This window comes from Pelobates fuscus, chromosome 1 (genome assembly GCF_036172605.1).
Source record: "Pelobates fuscus isolate aPelFus1 chromosome 1, aPelFus1.pri, whole genome shotgun sequence".
Taxonomy (NCBI): Eukaryota; Metazoa; Chordata; class Amphibia; order Anura; family Pelobatidae; genus Pelobates; species Pelobates fuscus.
The window spans coordinates 460853123-460872983 of NC_086317.1; the positions used below are offsets into that span (position 1 = coordinate 460853123).

The window sequence follows — 19861 nt, forward strand, 5'->3', positions numbered from 1 at the left end:
GCAACGCCAGTACCCGTACAGCGCCCCTACCTACAAGGAACCAACTGCAGCAGAGCAAGCATGGCACCCAGCTACACTCAAGAGGCGTATGACAGAGAGGTCACCGCGGTACTGGCTTTATGCGGACCCAACCTCTCAGAGGATCTAATACAGCGTGTGAAGAAAGCAGTGCGAGAGTACTTGCCGTGGGAATCAGAGCGGGCCAGGGGGTTTGCAGACCTCCCTCCCCAGCGGCAATGTGTGCCCCAGGGAGCTGATGGTGTCGTCCATCCTCCCCAGCAGCCGTGTGCGTCCAAGGGAGCCGAAGGTGCAGTCCTTCCTCCCCAGCGGCAGGCTGAGTTACAGGGGGCAGAGGTTGTTGTTCCTGCCCCCCAGCAGCAAAGTGATATGCCAAGAAGGCAGTGTGAAGTGAAGGGAGAGGAGAGCAGCGTCCTCCCTCCCCAGCGGCAATGTGTGCCCCAGGGAGCTGATGGTGTCGTCCATCCTCCCCAGCAGCCGTGTGTGTCCAAGGGAGCCGAAGGTGCAGTCCTTCCTCCCCAGCGGCAGGCTGAGTTACAGGGGGCAGAGGTTGTTGTTCCTGCCTCCCAGCAGCAAAGTGATATGCCAAGAAGGCAGTGTGAAGTGAAGGGAGAGGAGAGCAGCGTCCTCCCTCCCCAGCGGCAATGTGTGCCCCAGGGAGCTGATGGTGTCGTCCATCCTCCCCAGCAGCCGTGTGTGTCCAAGGGAGCCGAAGGTGCAGTCCTTCCTCCCCAGCGGCAGGCTGAGTTACAGGGGGCAGAGGTTGTTGTTCCTGCCCCCCAGCAGCAAAGTGATATGCCAAGAAGGCAGTGTGAAGTGAAGGGAGAGGAGAGCAGCGTCCTCCCTCCCCAGCGGCAATGTGTGCCCCAGGGAGCTGATGGTGTCGTCCATCCTCCCCAGCAGCCGTGTGTGTCCAAGGGAGACGAAGGTGCAGTCCTTCCTCCCCAGCGGCAGGCTGAGTTACAGGGGGCAGAGGTTGTTGTTCCTGCCCCCCAGCAGCAAAGTGATATGCCAAGAAGGCAGTGTGAAGTGAAGGGAGAGGAGAGCAGCGTCCTCCCTCCCCAGCGGCAGTGTGTGCCCCAGGGAGCTGATGGTGTCGTCCATCCTCCCCAGCAGCCGTGTGTGTCCCAGGGAGCCAAAGGTGCAGTCCTTCCTCCCCAGCGGCAGTGTGTCCTGCAGGGAGCAGGGACAGTCAGTCTCGCACCCCAGCAGCCGGACAAGAGAATGAAAGGGGAGACAGCTGGTTCCCCTTTCCACCAGCAGAGAGAGTGCCAGGGAGAGGAACCTGCTAACCCCTCTCCCCAGCGGCAGTTTACCATCCAGAGAGAGGAGCTTGTTACACCCTCTCTCCAGCGGCAGCCTAACCCACCAAGGGGAGATGTTAAGCCCCACATCTGTGCAGATGGGACCGTAGTCTCTGCACTTCCAGCACCAGGGGTAGGGACGGTCGGTCCTACCCCCCCACGACAGAGCTGTGTATCCCAGGGGGAGACAGTCCTTCTCCAGCAACCAGGCTCCAACCAGACTACTCCGGTGGTAGTGCTGGCACCAGGACAGAGTACCGCTGGTCTCTGCCCACTCAGCAACCCACCAAGGCAGCCTACCGGTCCCACCCACAGCCGTGGTGAGACACCTGGACATGGACAAGATTCTCCTCTACCCAGGTGTGGTGGCCATTTATTGTGGGTGGGCTGTACTGTTTTTTCTGCTTTGCGGGTGGGTTGCTGGACTAACCAGGGCACTGACCGGCAGGAGGTCAGATACCCTGTTAGTCTAATTGGTAAAGGGGAGAATTGTGGCGAAACCAACTTCGCCACTGTGAACTGGAGAAGCCTGGTTGCTAGCCTCCTGCCCTGCGACTACGGCCCCTGGACATATTGCTCTATAAAAACTATATGTGGGCATGTAATGATTTATATTACTGCTACTGGGCCTTTAAGGGTCCTCCGTGAACTTATTGGGACTTTTGTGATACTGTACCTTTAAGACTGTAGAACATGGTACTTTAACCCTGCTAAATATTATGTAGGTATTTATGTGTTCAGTTAAACTGGGGATATGTAGAAATGTGTGTTTTATGTGTTAAATGTATCAGTATGTAATTTTATGTCTTTTACTGTCTTTTTGCAACCATGTGGTTAATGGAGTCTGACTCTAGTCCTAGATAATTGGATTACTTCTCCAATTATCTCCAGGGCAGAAGGGAGGAAGCCGGGATGCATTGTGGGGGATGTTTTACTTCTGTTTGAGCCAGATTGTGCCATGCTGCAAGCCAGGGCCCAAAAGATACTTTTAGTAACTTTTAAACCCCTGGTCGGATTCATGCCATTTTTTAATATGTTGCTCCCCTGAATGGATTGATTGTGGATATGTATTTTTATGTGAATGTGATGTATGGTTTTAAAGTTATGAAAGTTGTGTAAAAGTATATTTTACTCTGTATGCATAATGGGATTATGTGTCACACTAAGGGGAGGGGATGTGTGGGAGGTAACATCTATGTCATTGGTTCTTTTATGCCTCCCCCTGGGTGTGGCCTGTATGTGTGAGTTGGAAATAAAAGCCAGACTGGGTGTCCCAGTCTAGAGTTCCTGCTTAACCCTCAAAATGAAGTGTCGTCTCGTTCTTGGGGGAATTGGATTGTAAGCTGACTGCCAGGAGTGTAAGCGGATTGTATGCTTTTCTTGTTCAGCTGTTCCAGTTCGGAGTGTTATCTTGTATCCAGATCGGGAGTTTGGTGTTCTGCAGTAGCTGTGCCTGTCTCTAGGAAAGGGGATTATCGCCTAAACGGATTTTTCCCCTTTTATGCTGAAACGGTCCGTTACAGTCCCTTTTTGTCAGTGTCATGAAGGGGAGGAGCAGTCATTATCCCATAAAGCCAGGGTGAATAGCATTTTCACAACTATTGTGTCAGGAATACGTTTGTATTCCTGACACTATAGTGTTCCTTTAAGCAAATTAAAGAAACATTCTGGTCACCATAACAACTTCATGTAAATGAAAATGCTATGATGCCAGGAAGCCCCTGAAGCCCCCGCTCTAAATGGTTTAACCCCAAAGGCTTCCTCCAGCTCCAGATTTCCAGGTCGCTCAGTGGTATTCGGCTTCTGAAACAGAGTGTCAGGAAGTGCAGATTGAGGTCAGGTATGGGTGCTACAGATTGGCTAGTTGATGCTCTAAGCCAATCGCTAGATCCCGGTTCATAAAAATGTTTTACTTTTTTATGAATGGGGAGCTACTGATTGGCTTAGAGTGCTAGCTGACCGCTCTAGCCAATCAGCGACACCCCTCCCCAGCAGCCCTCTGTGCTTCCTGACACTCAGTAAATAAAAGTGAACACATTAACACTGATATTTTTTACCTTGGGAGATGAGAAGGTCCAAGGTTTCCCTGCCAGGCCCAGGTACCAAAGCCTTATGATGTGGTGTCCAGAATAAAGTGGAGGGTTCACTTCACTTGTCCTTCCTGCTCCAATTTTGTTTTCTTTTCCTTCATTTGACACAGTCTTTTTTTCTTCTGACACTGTCTTCTCTCCTCATTGGCTCCTTCTGCTCCTTTACCTTTCTGCTTATTGTGCTCCCCCTTCTGCTCATGTCTCTCTCTGATCTTTCTGCTCCTTGCAGACCCTTTCTGCTCCTTCTCCTACTTTACCTTTGTGCTCCTTGCTGTCCCTTTCTGCTCATTGCTACCCTTTTCTGCTTCTTCTCCTACTTTATCTTTGTGCTCCTTCTGATTCTTTCTGCTCCTTCTGTCCCTTTCTGCTCTTTGCAGACCCTTCCTTTTCCTTGCAGACCCTTCCTGCTCATTTCTGTTCCTTCGCCTACTTCACCTTTGTGCTCCTTCGGTCCCTTCCTGCTCTTTGCTGCTATTTTCAGCTCCTTGCTGACCCTTCGTGCTCCTTGCAGACCCTTCCTGCTCCTCGCTGCCTCTTCCTACTCATTTGTGTTCCTTTGTGCTCCTTCTCCTCCTTTACCTGTTGTGGTCCTTGCTGTCCCTTTCTCCTCATTTCTATTCCTTCTCTTTTCTGCTCCTTCTCTTACTTTACCTCCCCCATCCCTTACTTCCCTGATTTGTAGGCTACCTCTGCCTCCCCCCCTCATATGCTTCACTTCCCTGATTTGTAGGCTACCTCTGCCTCCCCCCTCATATGCTTCACTCCCCTAATCTGTAGGCTACCTCTGCCTCCCCCCCTCATATGCTTCACTCCCCTAATCTGTAGGCTACCTCTGCCTCCCCCCCTCATATGCTTCACTCCCCTAATCTGTAGGCTACCTCTGCCTCCCCCCCTCATATGCTTTACTCCCCTAATCTGTAGGCTACCTCTGCCTCCCCCCCCTCATATGCTTCACTCCCCTAATCTGTAGGCTACCTCTGCCTTCCCCCCTCATATGCTTCACTCCCCTAATCTGTAGGCTACCTCTGCCTCCCCCCCTCATATGCTTCACTCCCCTAATCTGTAGGCTACCTCTGCCTCCCCCCCTCATATGCTTCACTCCCCTAATCTGTAGGCTACCTCTGCCTCCCCCCCTCATATGCTTCACTCCCCTAATCTGTAGGCTACCTCTGCCTCCCCCCCTCATATGCTTCACTCCCCTAATCTGTAGGCTACCTCTGCCTCCCCCCCTCATATGCTTCACTCCCCTAATCTGTAGGCTACCTCTGCCTCCCCCCCTCATATGCTTCACTCCCCTAATCTGTAGGCTCTCTGCCCCCCATATGCTTCACTCCCCTAATCTATAGGCTATCTCTGCCCCCCATATGCTTCACTCCCCTAATCTATAGGCTATCTCTGCCCCCCATATGCTTCACTTCCCTAATCTATAGGCTATCTCTGCCCCCCCATATGCTTCACTCCCCTAATCTATAGGCTATATCTGCCCCCCCATATGCTTCACTCCCCTAATAGTCAGAAATGTGACATTAACACGTAACGGTTGTTTTTAATGTTGGCGTTCCTCCATAAAACAGTGCAACCATAATAAGAAACCGAGAACAATATTTTTTTCAGACCTCTTTACAAAGTGGATAGATTGATCAATATTGTATTATGTGTGATACATTAAAGTAATTCACAATAATGCTATGCTTTGAAACAGGTGGGATATCTGTTTACTTACTAATAAACCAGAAAAAAAAAAAAAAAGATTTTATACAATGTTCATTACATTGGCACCTACACTAATAAATTGCTCCATTTAGGACACATGTATCATGAATCCAACCACTTTTTGACTGGAATAAATCATTGTGGTGTTTTTTTTTTAATTTTTTTATTTCTTTAAGTCACATTTACTCATATCAATTAAAAAAAAAAAAAAGTAGAGTAATTCCATTACACTGGTAAAAACAGATGGTCAGCATAATTTGGGTGACTCGGGCATTTATGCATCCAATGGCAGCTCATTTTCTATAGGGGCCAAATACTTCAGTCTAATGGCATTAACTTTCCTTATATACAGTATGTTGGGCAGATGGTCCCGACGCAAAGTTTTTGAATATCATGAACAAGTCAGCCGTGATCGAACTAGTCGTTAAATATAAAAAATTTAAAATCTTGAATTTGCAACATACAGTAATTTAGTAAATAAAATGTGTCCACTATTTTTTTTATTTATTTTTTTATAAGAATTGCTATAAAGTCTAACATGGCTATTTAATAATTCCAAGTTGTTTAAGTTATTTTATGAATCTCCTGTAGATCCCATTATCTTATGCCAGTGACAGAATTTAATGTCTTTAATGTGTTTTTATGTGATTTCCATCAGGGTTTCTCCCGCAGACTGCACAGTAAAAGCTGCTATGGAGATTTGTTTCCGTACTTCTTCCCAAGCCGTGAGTTCATCTTGCTTGTTTTCAATGTCAAATAAAGCATCGTAAATCCCAGGGAAAGATTCGCCCGCATACTTGTTGTGACTACTCGGAGCAAAAATGATGTGCCTATAAAACCCAGAAACAAATCCTTGAAATAAACAGTAATGTACAAAATATATATGATTTATAAATAAACAACAAAACCCTTGTATTTAAAGGGACATCATAGCTATAACTACACTGCATTGTAATGGTTATTGTGCACATGAGTCTTTTATTCCAAATCCTTTTTGAAAAATTTGACAAAAATGTGGCTGTTCCCTGCATTTGCCAGGCTATGGGTATAGTGAGAGCCGAGAGCCAGATTAAGGTTGTGCGCAGTGGATAAGTGTTGTGTTTGAATGAGGCTGAAAGTTGTGTGTGTAGGGGCTGTATTGTGTGCTGGTTGATTGTTGTGTGTGTGGTGGCTGAATTGTGTGTGTACGAGTGGCTGAGTATGGTTGAGTGTTGTATGTATGTTCCCCCCTTTTGCTTACTTTTCCCTGGTAATCCAGTGAAAGTTGAGCTGGCTCCCCAGTGGTCCGGTGGGGGGAACTCCAACATCTATTATAATATCAGGTACAGACCACTTCTGTAGGTCCTTGTGGTGCTGGTACTCTCTCAATGAGTTATTGAGCAGTGCCAGGGGGACCAGGGAAAACACTCTTAGTGTTTCATACCGGATATTGGTACAGACCACAATGGTTTCTTGAAAAAGTGAAGCAGCATAGGGGTGTATTTATACTCACAAATATTGATTGATTGGCTACACAGGCAACAGTAATTTATATTTGCACTTCTCCTTTATCAAGCGAATTTCAATCGATTCATTAATTTAATTAAGAGTATAGTGATTCAGCTAATAAATAGCTAAAAAAAAAATCTCATTTTACAAGAGGGTGTCCAAAATTGTCTCTCCAAGGTTGGCTGTATAGGCATCCCATTGCAATTTAAATGGCCACTGACTGACAGAGAACACAATCCAGAAGAAAAACCACGGACACCATAACAACAGTGTTATACTTTCCTTACCTATAAAACTGTCTGTTTGGTAGTCCGAGAGGATCAATAAATGCTCGTTCCAAAAACATTAACTGGTCATTAACAGCCCTTACAGCCAGCGGGCTAAAGAAGGAAAAAATACAAAGAATATAATATGCACTCATTTTAATTACAGACAGTATCATATTTTTATTATAGAAAGTCAAAACAAATGTATTAACAACCATAGTAGTAAAGCCATGGACTTGCCAAATATCTTGATGTTGTAACCCAAGTTGTTTGAGCTATTACAGTTAACTTGCCATGTACGAAGGGAGTTATTTTCCTGTTTATGTTCTAGATCACTTGGAAATGACTATTAAAGGTGTCAACACAATATAATAATACTAGCATAATGATGAAAGGTAAAGCAAGTGGAAATGGAACTAAATATCCCTTGAATATAGTTCATTTAATGTGTTTCAGAAAAACAACTTTTTTTTTTTTATTCCTAGGCATCGTATACCAGAAGTGACAATATTATAATAAACGAAATATGTAAATGTAGAGAGATAATCATACACATATCACACCTAAGACATGCTTGTTTCATGAATATAAGAGAGTAACTCAAGGGTGTGATAAAATAATGAATATCCCAGTAACCTCTTACTCCTATTTACGGGAAAATACGTTGTTTTTATCCTGAGCCTTAAAAAAGTAGATGGTGTTTATTGAATCGTTTAATAATATTGGAGGTAGAGAATGCATTAAGTAACCTCTAATAAATATAGTTATGTTATCACATTTGTTATCTGCATTTGTTTTGGTTTAATTACTGCCTTATGTGTTTTGTAACCCATTTGCTTTGGGGGAAAAAAACTAGACTTGGTTATATGAATTCTCAACAATTCACACTTCAGTAAATGACCTTGTTGTGTAATATTTTCCATCATAACACAAATCCTGGCATACTTGAAATATTTATAATTACTAAAGAGAAGGACTTTTCCTGTTCGTTAATTTTTATGTATGGATTGATTTTTTTGTTTTTGTTTCCTAAACTCCCTTTTGACTTTCTTGCTCTACTGATCGGGACATTGCGTAAAACAGATATGTCGATTGACCTCTTCTCATGGGCTTCCAACATGGCTTTTTAGAATATTGTTAGTTGTTTGATTAAATGCCAATTAGAAAAATCATATAACATGAATTGGATTAAAACTCTTGACAAATATCATTGGATTTGAGGAAGGGAAATAAACCTGTAACTAAAATGAGTTAATTTCAGTGCCATTCATGGAGGAATCATTTTAATGTATGTATGAGGGTTATGGTTGGATGTACCACACTGAATATGCAGCAAATCACTTACTGGTTTACAAAAAAATTAGTACAAAGTCAAAATGTCGCTGTTGCTGTTGTCTAGGCCTAATTCAAATGAAGTGCGACTGAGCTCCATTGGAGGCATTCTGAACTGCTTATACAGACATGCCTGCACTCAGAATCAAGTTACTGTACTCTAAACGATGCAGCTGACTATTTGCAGGCATGATGTCCTGCCCAGTTGTCATGGCAGGATGCAAATAATGACTATATGCTGTAACAGATTGTATCAGCCACCTACCATGTTACCTGGGAACCTCTACCCTTTGCTTTATTGCCGTCATCCACCTTGCCTTGCACTTAAAGACAAAAACTGTTTCTGTCCCTTTAATTGTGTTGTGCAAAGAATGGGTATGTTTTATATGGCACTTCGGATACAGCCGAAGTAGTCGAAGTGGCCGCCATTAGACCATTGAACACGCGGCGGCCATTTTAATGCAGTCGAACGCGGTCAGCGTTGTGCGCCGCCAAATCCCTGGAACGGAAATCGGCCACACATTTGAACGAACACCGCTGACCTGTACCTTCCCATACCCTTTGACACCGCTGCTGGAGACTAAGTCCGAATGGGACTTTGTCATCTTTTCATGGGAAATAGACTGCCACTCGACTAACAACCACCGCAGAAGTTTAACCCCGTTCTACTTCGACACTTCAACAGAAGTCGAAGTGCGTTCGACTATTCGAACGCCACCTTTGGATGGGACTTTGTCAATTTTCAAGGCAGAAATAGACCGACCACACAGCCTGAATCTGTGGAACTGTTTTGGGCATGCAAACAGGCGTGCGGTCGGTCCAAAGAGACTTTTTCAATATCTCTGGAACCACTGAATCGATTTGTACGAATTTTTAATATGTTTGTCCCCAAGTTGTGTGGTTCATAAAAATATAAGATATATTCCTGTGTGATACAAAATCATAAAGTTATAAAAATGTATAAAAATGTAAAAGTTTTAGCTTGGAGATAATTGAGGAGATACAGTAAGAAACTCAATTATCTCCCAAGCAGAGGGGAGGGAATATGTGGGATGTAACCATTATCTGGTAAGTGAATGCCTAATTGCCTGTGGGCATCTCCCTTGCAGGGGCGCACTGCATAAAAGCAGAGTACCTGCCATTAAACATCAGTTCTACTTCACCCTCAATCTAGAGTCCTGTCTCTTATTGGGGGTAACCGCTATACAGCTATTCACACTAGCTCTTGTAAGAGCTTCTTCACTTGGAATACGACGGGATGCTGAGAATCCTCCTCACTGATTGGTAAAAGGATTGATTGAAACCCCTCTGCTACACGGGGTAACCGCTACATATGCTTATAAATTAGAGGGCCCATTCTCAACAAGATATCAACAGAATGCCTGAAAGCCTACATCCAGCCATGGGCAGCAGTTTTCCAAAGTACTGAGGGTCCACTGAAATTAGAATGTCAATATCTATTGCCTTCCATAACCCTCAATCATTATACGCCTATATTTTTATCCCCACTTTCTCTCCTTACAACCTACCCATCCACTCCTTGATAAACATAGTATGTGCTCCTTCACAATTCCATCCATTTTCACTACTATTTCACTGAGGACATATTTCTTCATATAAGTTTTATTTAACACTTATATGAAGAATTTCTTTCCCGGACCCGCTCTGTGTAACTCCTCTTATTGTTGCCGCCATACTTTTTATAACATGCCACCGGTTTAACTATCACTGGCCAATAGTCACTCTCACTCTCCAAACTACAACTATTGGCAATCTAACTGATTATATGGTTCCCATTCCCTTTAATAATTGTATAATATTCTTTGGTGTTCAATGCTCACTGTGCCTAATAGTAACACAGTTTGATGTCCCGTGACTCCAAGTTTCTTTATGTAAGTTGACCATTTCTGGTTGGTTCCCATAGGAAGTATTTTCAGTCTATTTTATAATACAGTTTATGTGTACACAAACCACAGTGCAATAAGTGCTCAATAAGATGTAAGCAGAAAGGAACCTCCCTGAACAGGGTAGAACTTCAAATAGTATCCCCAATGACTTCCTCTTGTCTTCAACAAAATATATACAAAAAAAAAAACCGGCGCTGGATGACGTCACAGAAACCGGACCGAAAAACAGAACACCTGTTCAGAATAACTTGTTGTGTGGGCATTGGGGGAGGTATAAAGGGTTGGGGAGGGAAGGGAGTTTTATTGTTCACTTGTATCCTGTCACTGAAGTCTCTGAGGAAGTCCTAGATACGGACGAAACGCGTAGGACCCCTGGTGGTGACAGAGAGACTACACCCATTGTTTTATACTTTGATGTAAGTTATTCAATAAATTTTTACTATACTCTTGAATGTGCACTACAACTTTATTGCATCTTTTCTCTTAAGCACATACATCACAGCCAATTCATGGGGAATTGAATACAGATGGAAGAATTAAATTGAATCCTGAAAAGGAATTTATGCTAAAGGCTTTCTTACTTCATTGAATGTGTGAGTGGCCATCTGTGAATTCAAACACTTGTGGTTTACTCATATACACAGTTATACGCTATGTTATCATTGCTTTAGCAGATCATCCCCTATTTTTTTCTTTGTATATATTTTATAATACAGTCATTGACGCATTTATATATTAAAACATATCAAACAAGGATTGCACAAATAAACGAATGAATGCATACCTCAATCATTATATGGCATACATAATAAAAATAAAGTGTTTAGGATTTTGCAATATTTTCTAATTTTCTCATTCAGAATTTGAAAAAGGGAAAGTTTACTTACTTGGTGAGGTCAAGTTGTTGGACTTTTAAGTTAAACGATTTAACAATTTCTGTAAAATTTTGAACAGCTGAAAACAAAGGATCTGTAATAAAAGTGATAGAAGGTTTAAATACCATCCTGCTGTTATAGAATTACTAAAACCTTTATTAAAAATTCTCATTAACTCCATTGTCTTCATAATATGACAGATTTTCCTAACAGCATTTAGAATATTAGAAAGAGAATGTATTGTATGTATTTTCTAGAAGGATATGACTAACACCGGAATTATCAAGTTCCATGATTCCATGAAACAAAGTATACCATAGTTAGATCATGAGAAACTGCTCTAATGAAATGTCCATTCACTAAAAAGCCTTGAACCTGACCTCGAATATAACATCACTACTACTCAAAATTGTGCCTAAAGCCCCCCTCCCATCGAGTAAAGCCTCGTGCTAAGCAAGATGGCGCCTGAACCATCGTGTCCACACCCGTGTCCAAGATGACGCCACCTCTCGGTGGGAGGACACTTAGCCAGCCACTTAGTACTTGAGCCAATTAATAATATTGATGGGTGGATATTGACATAGCCACTTAACCCAATTAATGATGTTTATTTGTTGTTATCTTGATATTCAATGATGATGTAATATTGCTCTTATAAGGGTCTGCGAGCCCGCTTTTTAATCAGATGCCATTAAATTTTCTCGAAGTTCTTTTAACCTGAACTCCGTGTGTCAGTGTGAATTTACTTCTGCGTATACGCAATTTAATCATCTCAGATTTGGAAAGGAACAGATAGACATTCAAACATATTTGTTTGCTTAAAATAATCTATATCAATTTGGCGCATCCAACGTGGGGCACCGGGTTATGGCCTTTGGCCGGTAAGCCGTCCTATGAAGACGCTGGACGGAGGAATCCTGGGGGAAGGAAAGGAGACTGATCACCTCCCAGTACACGGTAGAGACTACTGCAGAGCCTAGCCGGTATGTTCCAGCCCCTTTGATTGACCCGTCCCAGTGTCTGTGACTGCTACCGGGAGGACATCAAAGACAGGTAATATGTCTTTGATGTGTACCCACTTGTTTACCTGCATTTTGCCTGTTGCCTGGGTGTGTTTATATTGGTCTGTCTTTAGCTTAAGTGCCCGGGTGGAGTGTTTGTCTGTTTTCCCCTTTTGGGTTAAAGGGGGGTGGACCTGTGGGTGTTTGCCTGGGGGTCCTCTGTTGCCTGTTTACCCCTTTTAGGAGCCACGTGGCTGTGGCTGCAGGGAAAAAGGGGGGTGGACCTGTGGAAGTTTTCCTGGGGGTCTTCTTTTGCCTGTTTACCTCTTTTAGGTGCTGGGTAGCTGCATTCAAACATATTTGTTTGCTTAAAATAATCTATATCACTGCGTTGAGGGTAGTTTATAATGTGACACTGTATGTGTTTTTTTTTATATTTAGCCTAGTTATATTCTTGTTCATAATGTATCCATATTTTAATAATTCAGACTTAATTTCAGTTCTATTGCTATCAAACATTAAATGGTTGCTGGTCACAATTAGCCAGAAAACTCACACATGCATCCACCTTAACAGCTTTAACATCTCAATTACCAATTTACGGCTTGTTTCTAAAGTTGTTGGCAAGTTTTACTGACCAGCTGAGACTTGGTAGCGTAGAAGTCACTGTTTCAATGCTACATCATCTCACTATTAGTAACTGAATTATTGGCAGACAAGAAGACTGTTAAACAGATACCATAGGCATCAAAACAACTTTAGCGTAATGAAGCAGTTTTGGTATTTAGATCATGCCCCTGCAGTCTCACTGCTTAATTCTCTGCAATTTGGGAGTTAAATCGCTTTCTTTATACAGCCCTAGTCACACCTCCCTGCTCTATACTCTCTAGTATAAATGGTAATTTGGATTATATGCTACATACCAAATGATATATTATATGCCGCCATTTTTTCCGGGTGTTTCTTTGCCAAGTTGTATATAACGGTAGCATAGTTCAGTAGCTGGTCAGCATAGTCTTGGCCGTCAAGAGGAAGAACTAAGGAATCTGCAAGTTCAAATACTAGGCCTCCCCGTAACTTTGCCACAGCAAGATGATTTTTATATAGAGGGTCATAAAATGTATCAACAATTTCAGATATCTCATAAACACTGTGATAAACCGGGTACCCGCTGTATCTTCCTTCTTTCTAGAAAATAAAGAAAAAACAATTGCAATTTAATAATTACCATCATTAACCCCTTAAGGACTGAGCCAAATGTAAAAGTTGTGAACAAAACAATTACGTCCAACCGTAATTCACCTCTTTCATATTAAACCCCCCTTATTATATATAATTTTATGCAGGTGAAACAGGGCTTTCATTTAATATCAAATATTTAGCTATGAAACATAATTTAATATGAAAATAAGACATTTTGTTATTTTTTTTAGTTCTACATGACATTTTAACTGTCAATGTCATAATACTGTTTGCTTTTACTGCAATAAAATACACATATTTGTATTCAGCAAAGTCTCACATGTAAAACAGTACCCCCTATGTACAGGTTTTATGGTGTTTTGGGAAGTTACAGGGTCAAATATAGCACGTTACATTTGAAATTGAAATTCGCCAGATTAGTTACGTTGCCTTTGAGACTGTATAGTAGCCCAGGAATTAAATTTACACCCATAATGGCATACCATTTGCAATAGTAGACGACCCAAGGTATTGCAAATGGGGTATGTCCAGTCTTTTTTAGTAGCCATTTGGTCACAAACACTGGCCAAAGTTAGCGTTAGTATTTGTTTGTGTGTGAAAAATGCAAAAAACGCCAATTTTGACCAGTGTTTGTGACTAAGTGGCTACTACAAAAGACTGGACATACCCCATTTGCAATACATTGGGTTGTCTACTATTGCAAATTGTATGCCATCATAGGGGTAATTTTCATTCTTGGGCTACCATAGGGTCACAAAGGCAATGTAAGCAACCTGGCGAATTTTAATGTGAAAAAAATGAAACACAAGCCTTATGTTTGACGCTGTAACTTTTGAAAACACCATAAAACCTGTACATGAGGGGTACTGTTGTACTCGGGAGACTTCGCTGAACACAAATATATATGTGTTTCAAAACAGTAAAAAGTATTGCAGCAATAATATCGTCCGTTTAAGTGCTGTTTGTGCATGAAAAATGCAAAAAACGTCACTTTTACTGGCGATATCATCGTTGTAATACATTTTACTGTTTTGAAACACTAATATTTGTGTTCAGCGAAGTCTCCCGAGTAAAACAGTACCCCCCATGTACAGGTTTTATGGTGTTTTCAAAAGTTACAGCGTAAAATATAAAGTTATAGGGTTAAATATAGTGCTAACAAATTAAATTCCCTATACTTTCGGCATGGGTTGTCAGGCAGGTCCCGCTAGTTGTAATTAATTAGGATACCTAATTATGTAAAAATATTACATAAAAATATATGTGTAGAATTAATATATGTATATATACACATATGTGTATATATATATATATATATATAATATTTTAAAAAATATTTTTATTTATATATAGGTGTATATATATAGTGATATATACGTATATATTTATGTATATAGATATATATATTATTTCGTTCTACGTGTATTTTGATATAAATATATATATTAATATCACAATACAGTTAGAACGAAATAACACACATCTATATATTTTGTAATTATTTTTGGGATCGTGGGATCGCCGGCGACCGAGTAAGTAAAAAAAAAAATGGAGGGCGTACAATTACGCCCGGCCGCGTTTAGAGCAGCTTTAAAAAGGATGTAATTGTACGCCCTCCGGTGTTAAGGGGTTAAACAAAGATCAGCAGATAATGTCCAAATGCAACAGTGACTTTACCAGCCTACTAATAAGTCTTCTTCAGGACTCTAAAATCTAGCAAATACTAATATTGGCAATCATTAACATACGGTAACCTTTCAATGTAGCTCCCAATTGATTCCTCTTCTGCAACTGTCACTAGTCTAATACTATCCTTACCTTTTTGTGTCATTTTACCCCACTCCCTTTAGCATGTAAGCTCATTGAGCAGGGCCCTCAACCCTTCTGTTCCTGTGTGTCCAACTTGTCTGGTTACAACTACATGTCTGTTCGTCCACCCATTGTAAAGTGCTGCGGAATTTGACGGTGCTCTATAAATATCATAATAATAATAATAATAATGAATAATCACGTGGCACGAGTACACACACAACATCAGATGCATTCGGAAGTCTGTTTAGAGATTTCTGATATTTACTATCACCGCTCGCAGGCTGGTTACTGACAGTAACTGAGCTCAGATAACAGATATGTTTCCATATTGTAAATCCTAAAATAGCCAGGGCCAGATTAAGAGCCCAGTGGGCCTGGTGCTGACAATTATGATGGGCCTAATTACAGAATCTTATCGACCAAAAACACTAAAACAGTCCCAAGCGTCATGTATCTTATGGAGATGGTGTTGGAGGGAAACTCAAAGGATGCAGCTATACGAAAACACATACTCTATGCTAATCTCTCTCTAATTTATGCTTTCATCTTTCAAGTAAATCCATACCCCCTAACAGCAGTGTCCAGTGAAGCAGGAAGTCAATGGGCGGGGTAAAAGTGTGAGCCACTGACGCGAATCATGTGACCACAACTGCCAAAAGGGGCGAACAAAGGGGGCAAAAAATTGGAAGGCAAGCCTGGCATCAGTGTCCCTATGTATCACAGTGTCAGTGTCCCCATGTCGCCCAGTCCCCTAGTGTCTCAGTGTCCTCATTTCTCCCCATGTCTCAGTGTTTCCCATTTCACTACGATACTAGGGGACACTGTGAGACATGGGGACACAGACACAAGGGACACAGAGACATGGAAACACAGAGACTGGGAGACATGGGGACACATAGACTGGGTGACTAGGGGACACTGGGAGACATGGGAAAACTGAGACACTAGGGACACTGGCTGGGAGACATGGGGCACTTGTGGACATAGACATGGGGACACTGGGAGACATGGAGACACTGAGACACTAGGGACACTGGCTGAGAGACATGTGGACACCTGGAGACAGATATTTGGGGACATTGGGAGACATGGGAACACTGAGACACTAGGGACACAGAGACATGGGGACACAGACACTGGGAGACTAGGGGACACTGGGAGCCGTGGGGACACCGAGACACTAGAGACATTGGCTGGGAGACATGGGGATACTGAGACACTAGGAAACTGGGAGACACGGGGACAAAGAACTGGGAGACAAGGGAACACTGGGAGCCGTGGTAACACTGAGACACTAGAGACATGGGGACACTGGGAGACATGGAGATACTGTGTCCCTAGTGTCTCCATGTCCCAATGTGTCTCCCAATTTCCCTATGTCCCCCAGCGTCCCCATGCCTCAGCATCCCCATGTCTCACAGTGTTCCCAAGTGTCTCAGTGTCCCCTGGTGTCTTATTGTCCCCATGTGTCCCCTAGTGTCTCAGTGTCCCCATATTCCCCTGCTGCCTTCCCCCCACCCCATCCTTCACTTCCCTGAGCTGTAGTCTGTCTTTGCAGACTGGGAGCTGCTGTCTGAACTCTCTGTGATGTGTAGCTGCTCCCCCGCAGATCAGTGAGCAGAGAGAGGCAGGGAGGGATATGCGGTAACTTCCTATCCCTGCCTCTCTCCACACACAGTGACCCCTGGCTGGTGCTGGTATTGCAGATTAATTTCCGTTTATACTGAGAAAAATATCTGCATTTGTATTGCCGGTATTACTGCAATACCGGCACAGCCAGGCAGCCTCAAATACCGGCTGTGCTGATAAAATACCAGTCAGGTGGCAAAACCAAAAAGTGTGTAAAAAAAAAAATATATATTTTTTTAAATAGGCCTATTCCATAGGCCTGGAACTGCAGCTCCATCAGCCCCTATGTTAATCCGGCCCTGAAGATAGCACTATGCTAGTGAAATAGCAGGTGGAATCCAGTGAATTATAACTGCAAACACTTAAACAAAATATAAAATAAAAAAAAATGATAAAAAAAAATTAAAAAACATGTCTAAGCCTGTGAGTGAATCTGCAGGAGGAGAAATGTCAATAGCTCACCATAGAAAATTGCTGCAGGCAGCACACACCCATTAACCTACTTTAGGAAAAAAACTTTGGGGATAACTTCTCCCATTAGTCGCATCTTCAGAGACACATGGGGATACACCACTGAGGCTGTCTGAATTCTTGTTACGTACCTGCCTTCCAAACATTCCTTAATCAGAACATGGAATACCTGTATAACTTGAACATTCCTTCAGACACCCAAGTGTTTAAAAGTAGATTGTGGCCGGAGATTCTAAATTATGCCGAGCCATCAAAGGGATAGAGTGGGGGTTATTTATTAAACCACGAATTGTCAGTAACTCAAAAGTTAAATTTACATTTGGCCTACATTTTGAAATTTGCTTTAAATTCCTATTAATTCATAATTTTATATGAAATGTTGAAAAGAGACAACTTTCTTCACTCTTTATGGGGAAATAACAGAAATTGCTGTCATTTTAATAAAACTATTATAGAACTACTGAATAAATTAAAAAAAAACTGTTTTTAAAAAGCTGATTTTGGTTAGAGTAACCCCTGCTGATGTGGTGCACCCTCCTTAATGTGTGGAAAAAAATCAAGAAAAAACAAACATATTCCTATATTCCTTGGCAGATGGGGTGGGGGCGGGGGGGGCGGGTTTAATACGCTATATACACTGCCATCATCGCCTGCTAAGGCCAATCACAGGGTAAAATGCGCATGTGCAGAGTGAGGCATTTTTTACCAGCAAGGCGTGGTTGCTATGGTGACAACCAACACAGTGTGTGTGTTTCTGTGTTTTACTAGCGAATGGTCGGTATCTTTGAGATCAGGGGCTATTGGCAGTCAGCTGGTAGAAAATAGCAACAAGATTGAAACCCAGTTGGTAATTAGAAACTGCCCCTAACGACTCTCTGTTGTTAATAATGACAACATCACTGCTGCTATTGGTTGGAAACAAGCTCTTAGAAGTAATATTAAAAAAAATAAGTTATTTTTGAATTGGCATGTAGGAGTATGTGTTAGGATAGAGGCAAGAGGTTGTTGGTTTTGAATCATTTTTTTTTATTATTTTTTATTTTTTTAAAACTGCAATAATAAGTATAGTGTTTGTGCAATGAGATTAAATAACCAATCCTATCTTTTCACTTTCCTTTTACGAAACTGTGCCAAATGACACCTTCTCTCAAAAGACAATTACAGTTTTTAAATCTTCAGGGTGACGTTTTCTTACAATAACAGCTATTTAACACGCCACTTGATAAAACTGCTCTATGAGTCACTAGAACGGTTATAGATGATCCATTCTTCCCACTTACCAGGTGCTTCAATAAACACATACCCTATTTTTAGTGTAGCGCGCTCTGCCAGAAGCGATGCCAATCCGCTGGAAAAACACTTCAAAATCGTTTCCCGAGCCCAACTTGTTTATTCTTATCAAGAGAAAAGGGATTAGAATAAACAAGAATTAGAGTTAAAAGAAAACGTGTTTTTTTTTTTTAACACGTGAGAGAAGTTGACGAAAACATATAACAGATAAAAAGGCTATAAGCTATATTACTTATAGCATCTTTGCAGGAGATACGTTTTTTTTTTTTAAAAATCTAAGTGGAACTTTGTCTTCATCACAAACAAGATATATTCAAAGTTACAAAACCTTTGCGATCTTCCCCCAGAAAACAATCAAAATAATTATTGTAAGAAAGCCTGTCTCAATGGCATTCATGGCATGACATCACCTCCCTGGGTTGCAAATTCTAGAATTATTTACAAAACAGTGATTTGTAGTGAATTTCAATTCCAATTATTTAGATAGTGCTAACATATTCTGCAGTGCAGTACAATAGTTAAACAGGATAATAAATTAATTCTAACAAAATATATTTGCCATGTAGGCGAAGTGAGCCCTGCCCAATGAGCTTACAATTTAAAAATCACATGCATTATGTAGGCCAAAATAAATCCAGCTGGGTTATCTTTGCTTAAGCAATTCAATATTCTATTCACTGTTTAGTGAGTAAATTCTCTTTTGAAAGGCAATCAATTATTTAAACCAGGCAATCTGTCTAAATACAATAACGGAGAAAACCTTTCACCGTTTGCAGTTCTGTTTTCCGACTGTAGTGTTATTGTGGAAATACAGTTACTATGTAGTCTGCAGGTATAAATCTATAGGTTTAGAATGGTTGTGAAAGGTAAAGTAGACCTGAGCTCTTTGGAAGGGGCACTGAAAAACTGTAACATGTGATTTAATCCTGGACTTCTTGCAGAGTCCCAGATGTCCCAATGTTCTAGTACGTTTCTTGTTACCCAACAGTGCCTGTGGCTAAAGATGCCACTGGCAGGGTAAGTCTGGGCATCACGGACTAGTGGATGAGAAATCTGCCTACCTATGGACATTGATTACCTTGGTACCCAAACAAGACAACAGAATACAAAACTAAATACATATTTTATTTACTTTGATATTATTTGTGTTACTATTCTAATTGTTAATATTAAAGTCTGCTGCCCCATGCATTCATTTATCCATATTGCATTACTTTTTTAGCACATATATGGGGTTTAAACTAAACAGGGAGTTCGAGTAAATTCGAAATAATACGAAAATACAGAGTTGTGAAGAAATCTTCAGTTCAGTTAGTAGTTTTATTTATTTTTTGGCCACATTGTCTTTGCTTTTCAGTTAAAAAAAAAAAACTGCGTTGAAGTCCATTTAAAACCGGGTGCACCGAAGCAGGACCAGCAAATCCAAAACACGTATAATAAAACAGGAAAAAATCTTCAGACA

At 41.6% G+C, this 19861-nt stretch overlaps 1 protein-coding gene across 1 annotated transcript in view; it reads right to left on the minus strand.

Moving 5' to 3' along the window:
* Positions 1 to 4958: 4958 nt before the first annotated feature.
* Positions 4959 to 19861, minus strand: part of LOC134572033 (putative N-acetylated-alpha-linked acidic dipeptidase) — a 90854-nt gene continuing 75951 nt past the window's right edge. The window contains exons 15-19 of the mRNA XM_063430820.1: positions 18413 to 18503; positions 12918 to 13182; positions 11006 to 11087; positions 6901 to 6993; positions 4959 to 5955 (exon numbers count right to left, since the gene is read on the minus strand). Coding sequence (XP_063286890.1) covers positions 5766 to 5955; positions 6901 to 6993; positions 11006 to 11087; positions 12918 to 13182; positions 18413 to 18503 — 721 coding nt within the window. The 3' untranslated portion in view covers positions 4959 to 5765. The remainder of the gene's footprint in view (positions 5956 to 6900; positions 6994 to 11005; positions 11088 to 12917; positions 13183 to 18412; positions 18504 to 19861) is intronic.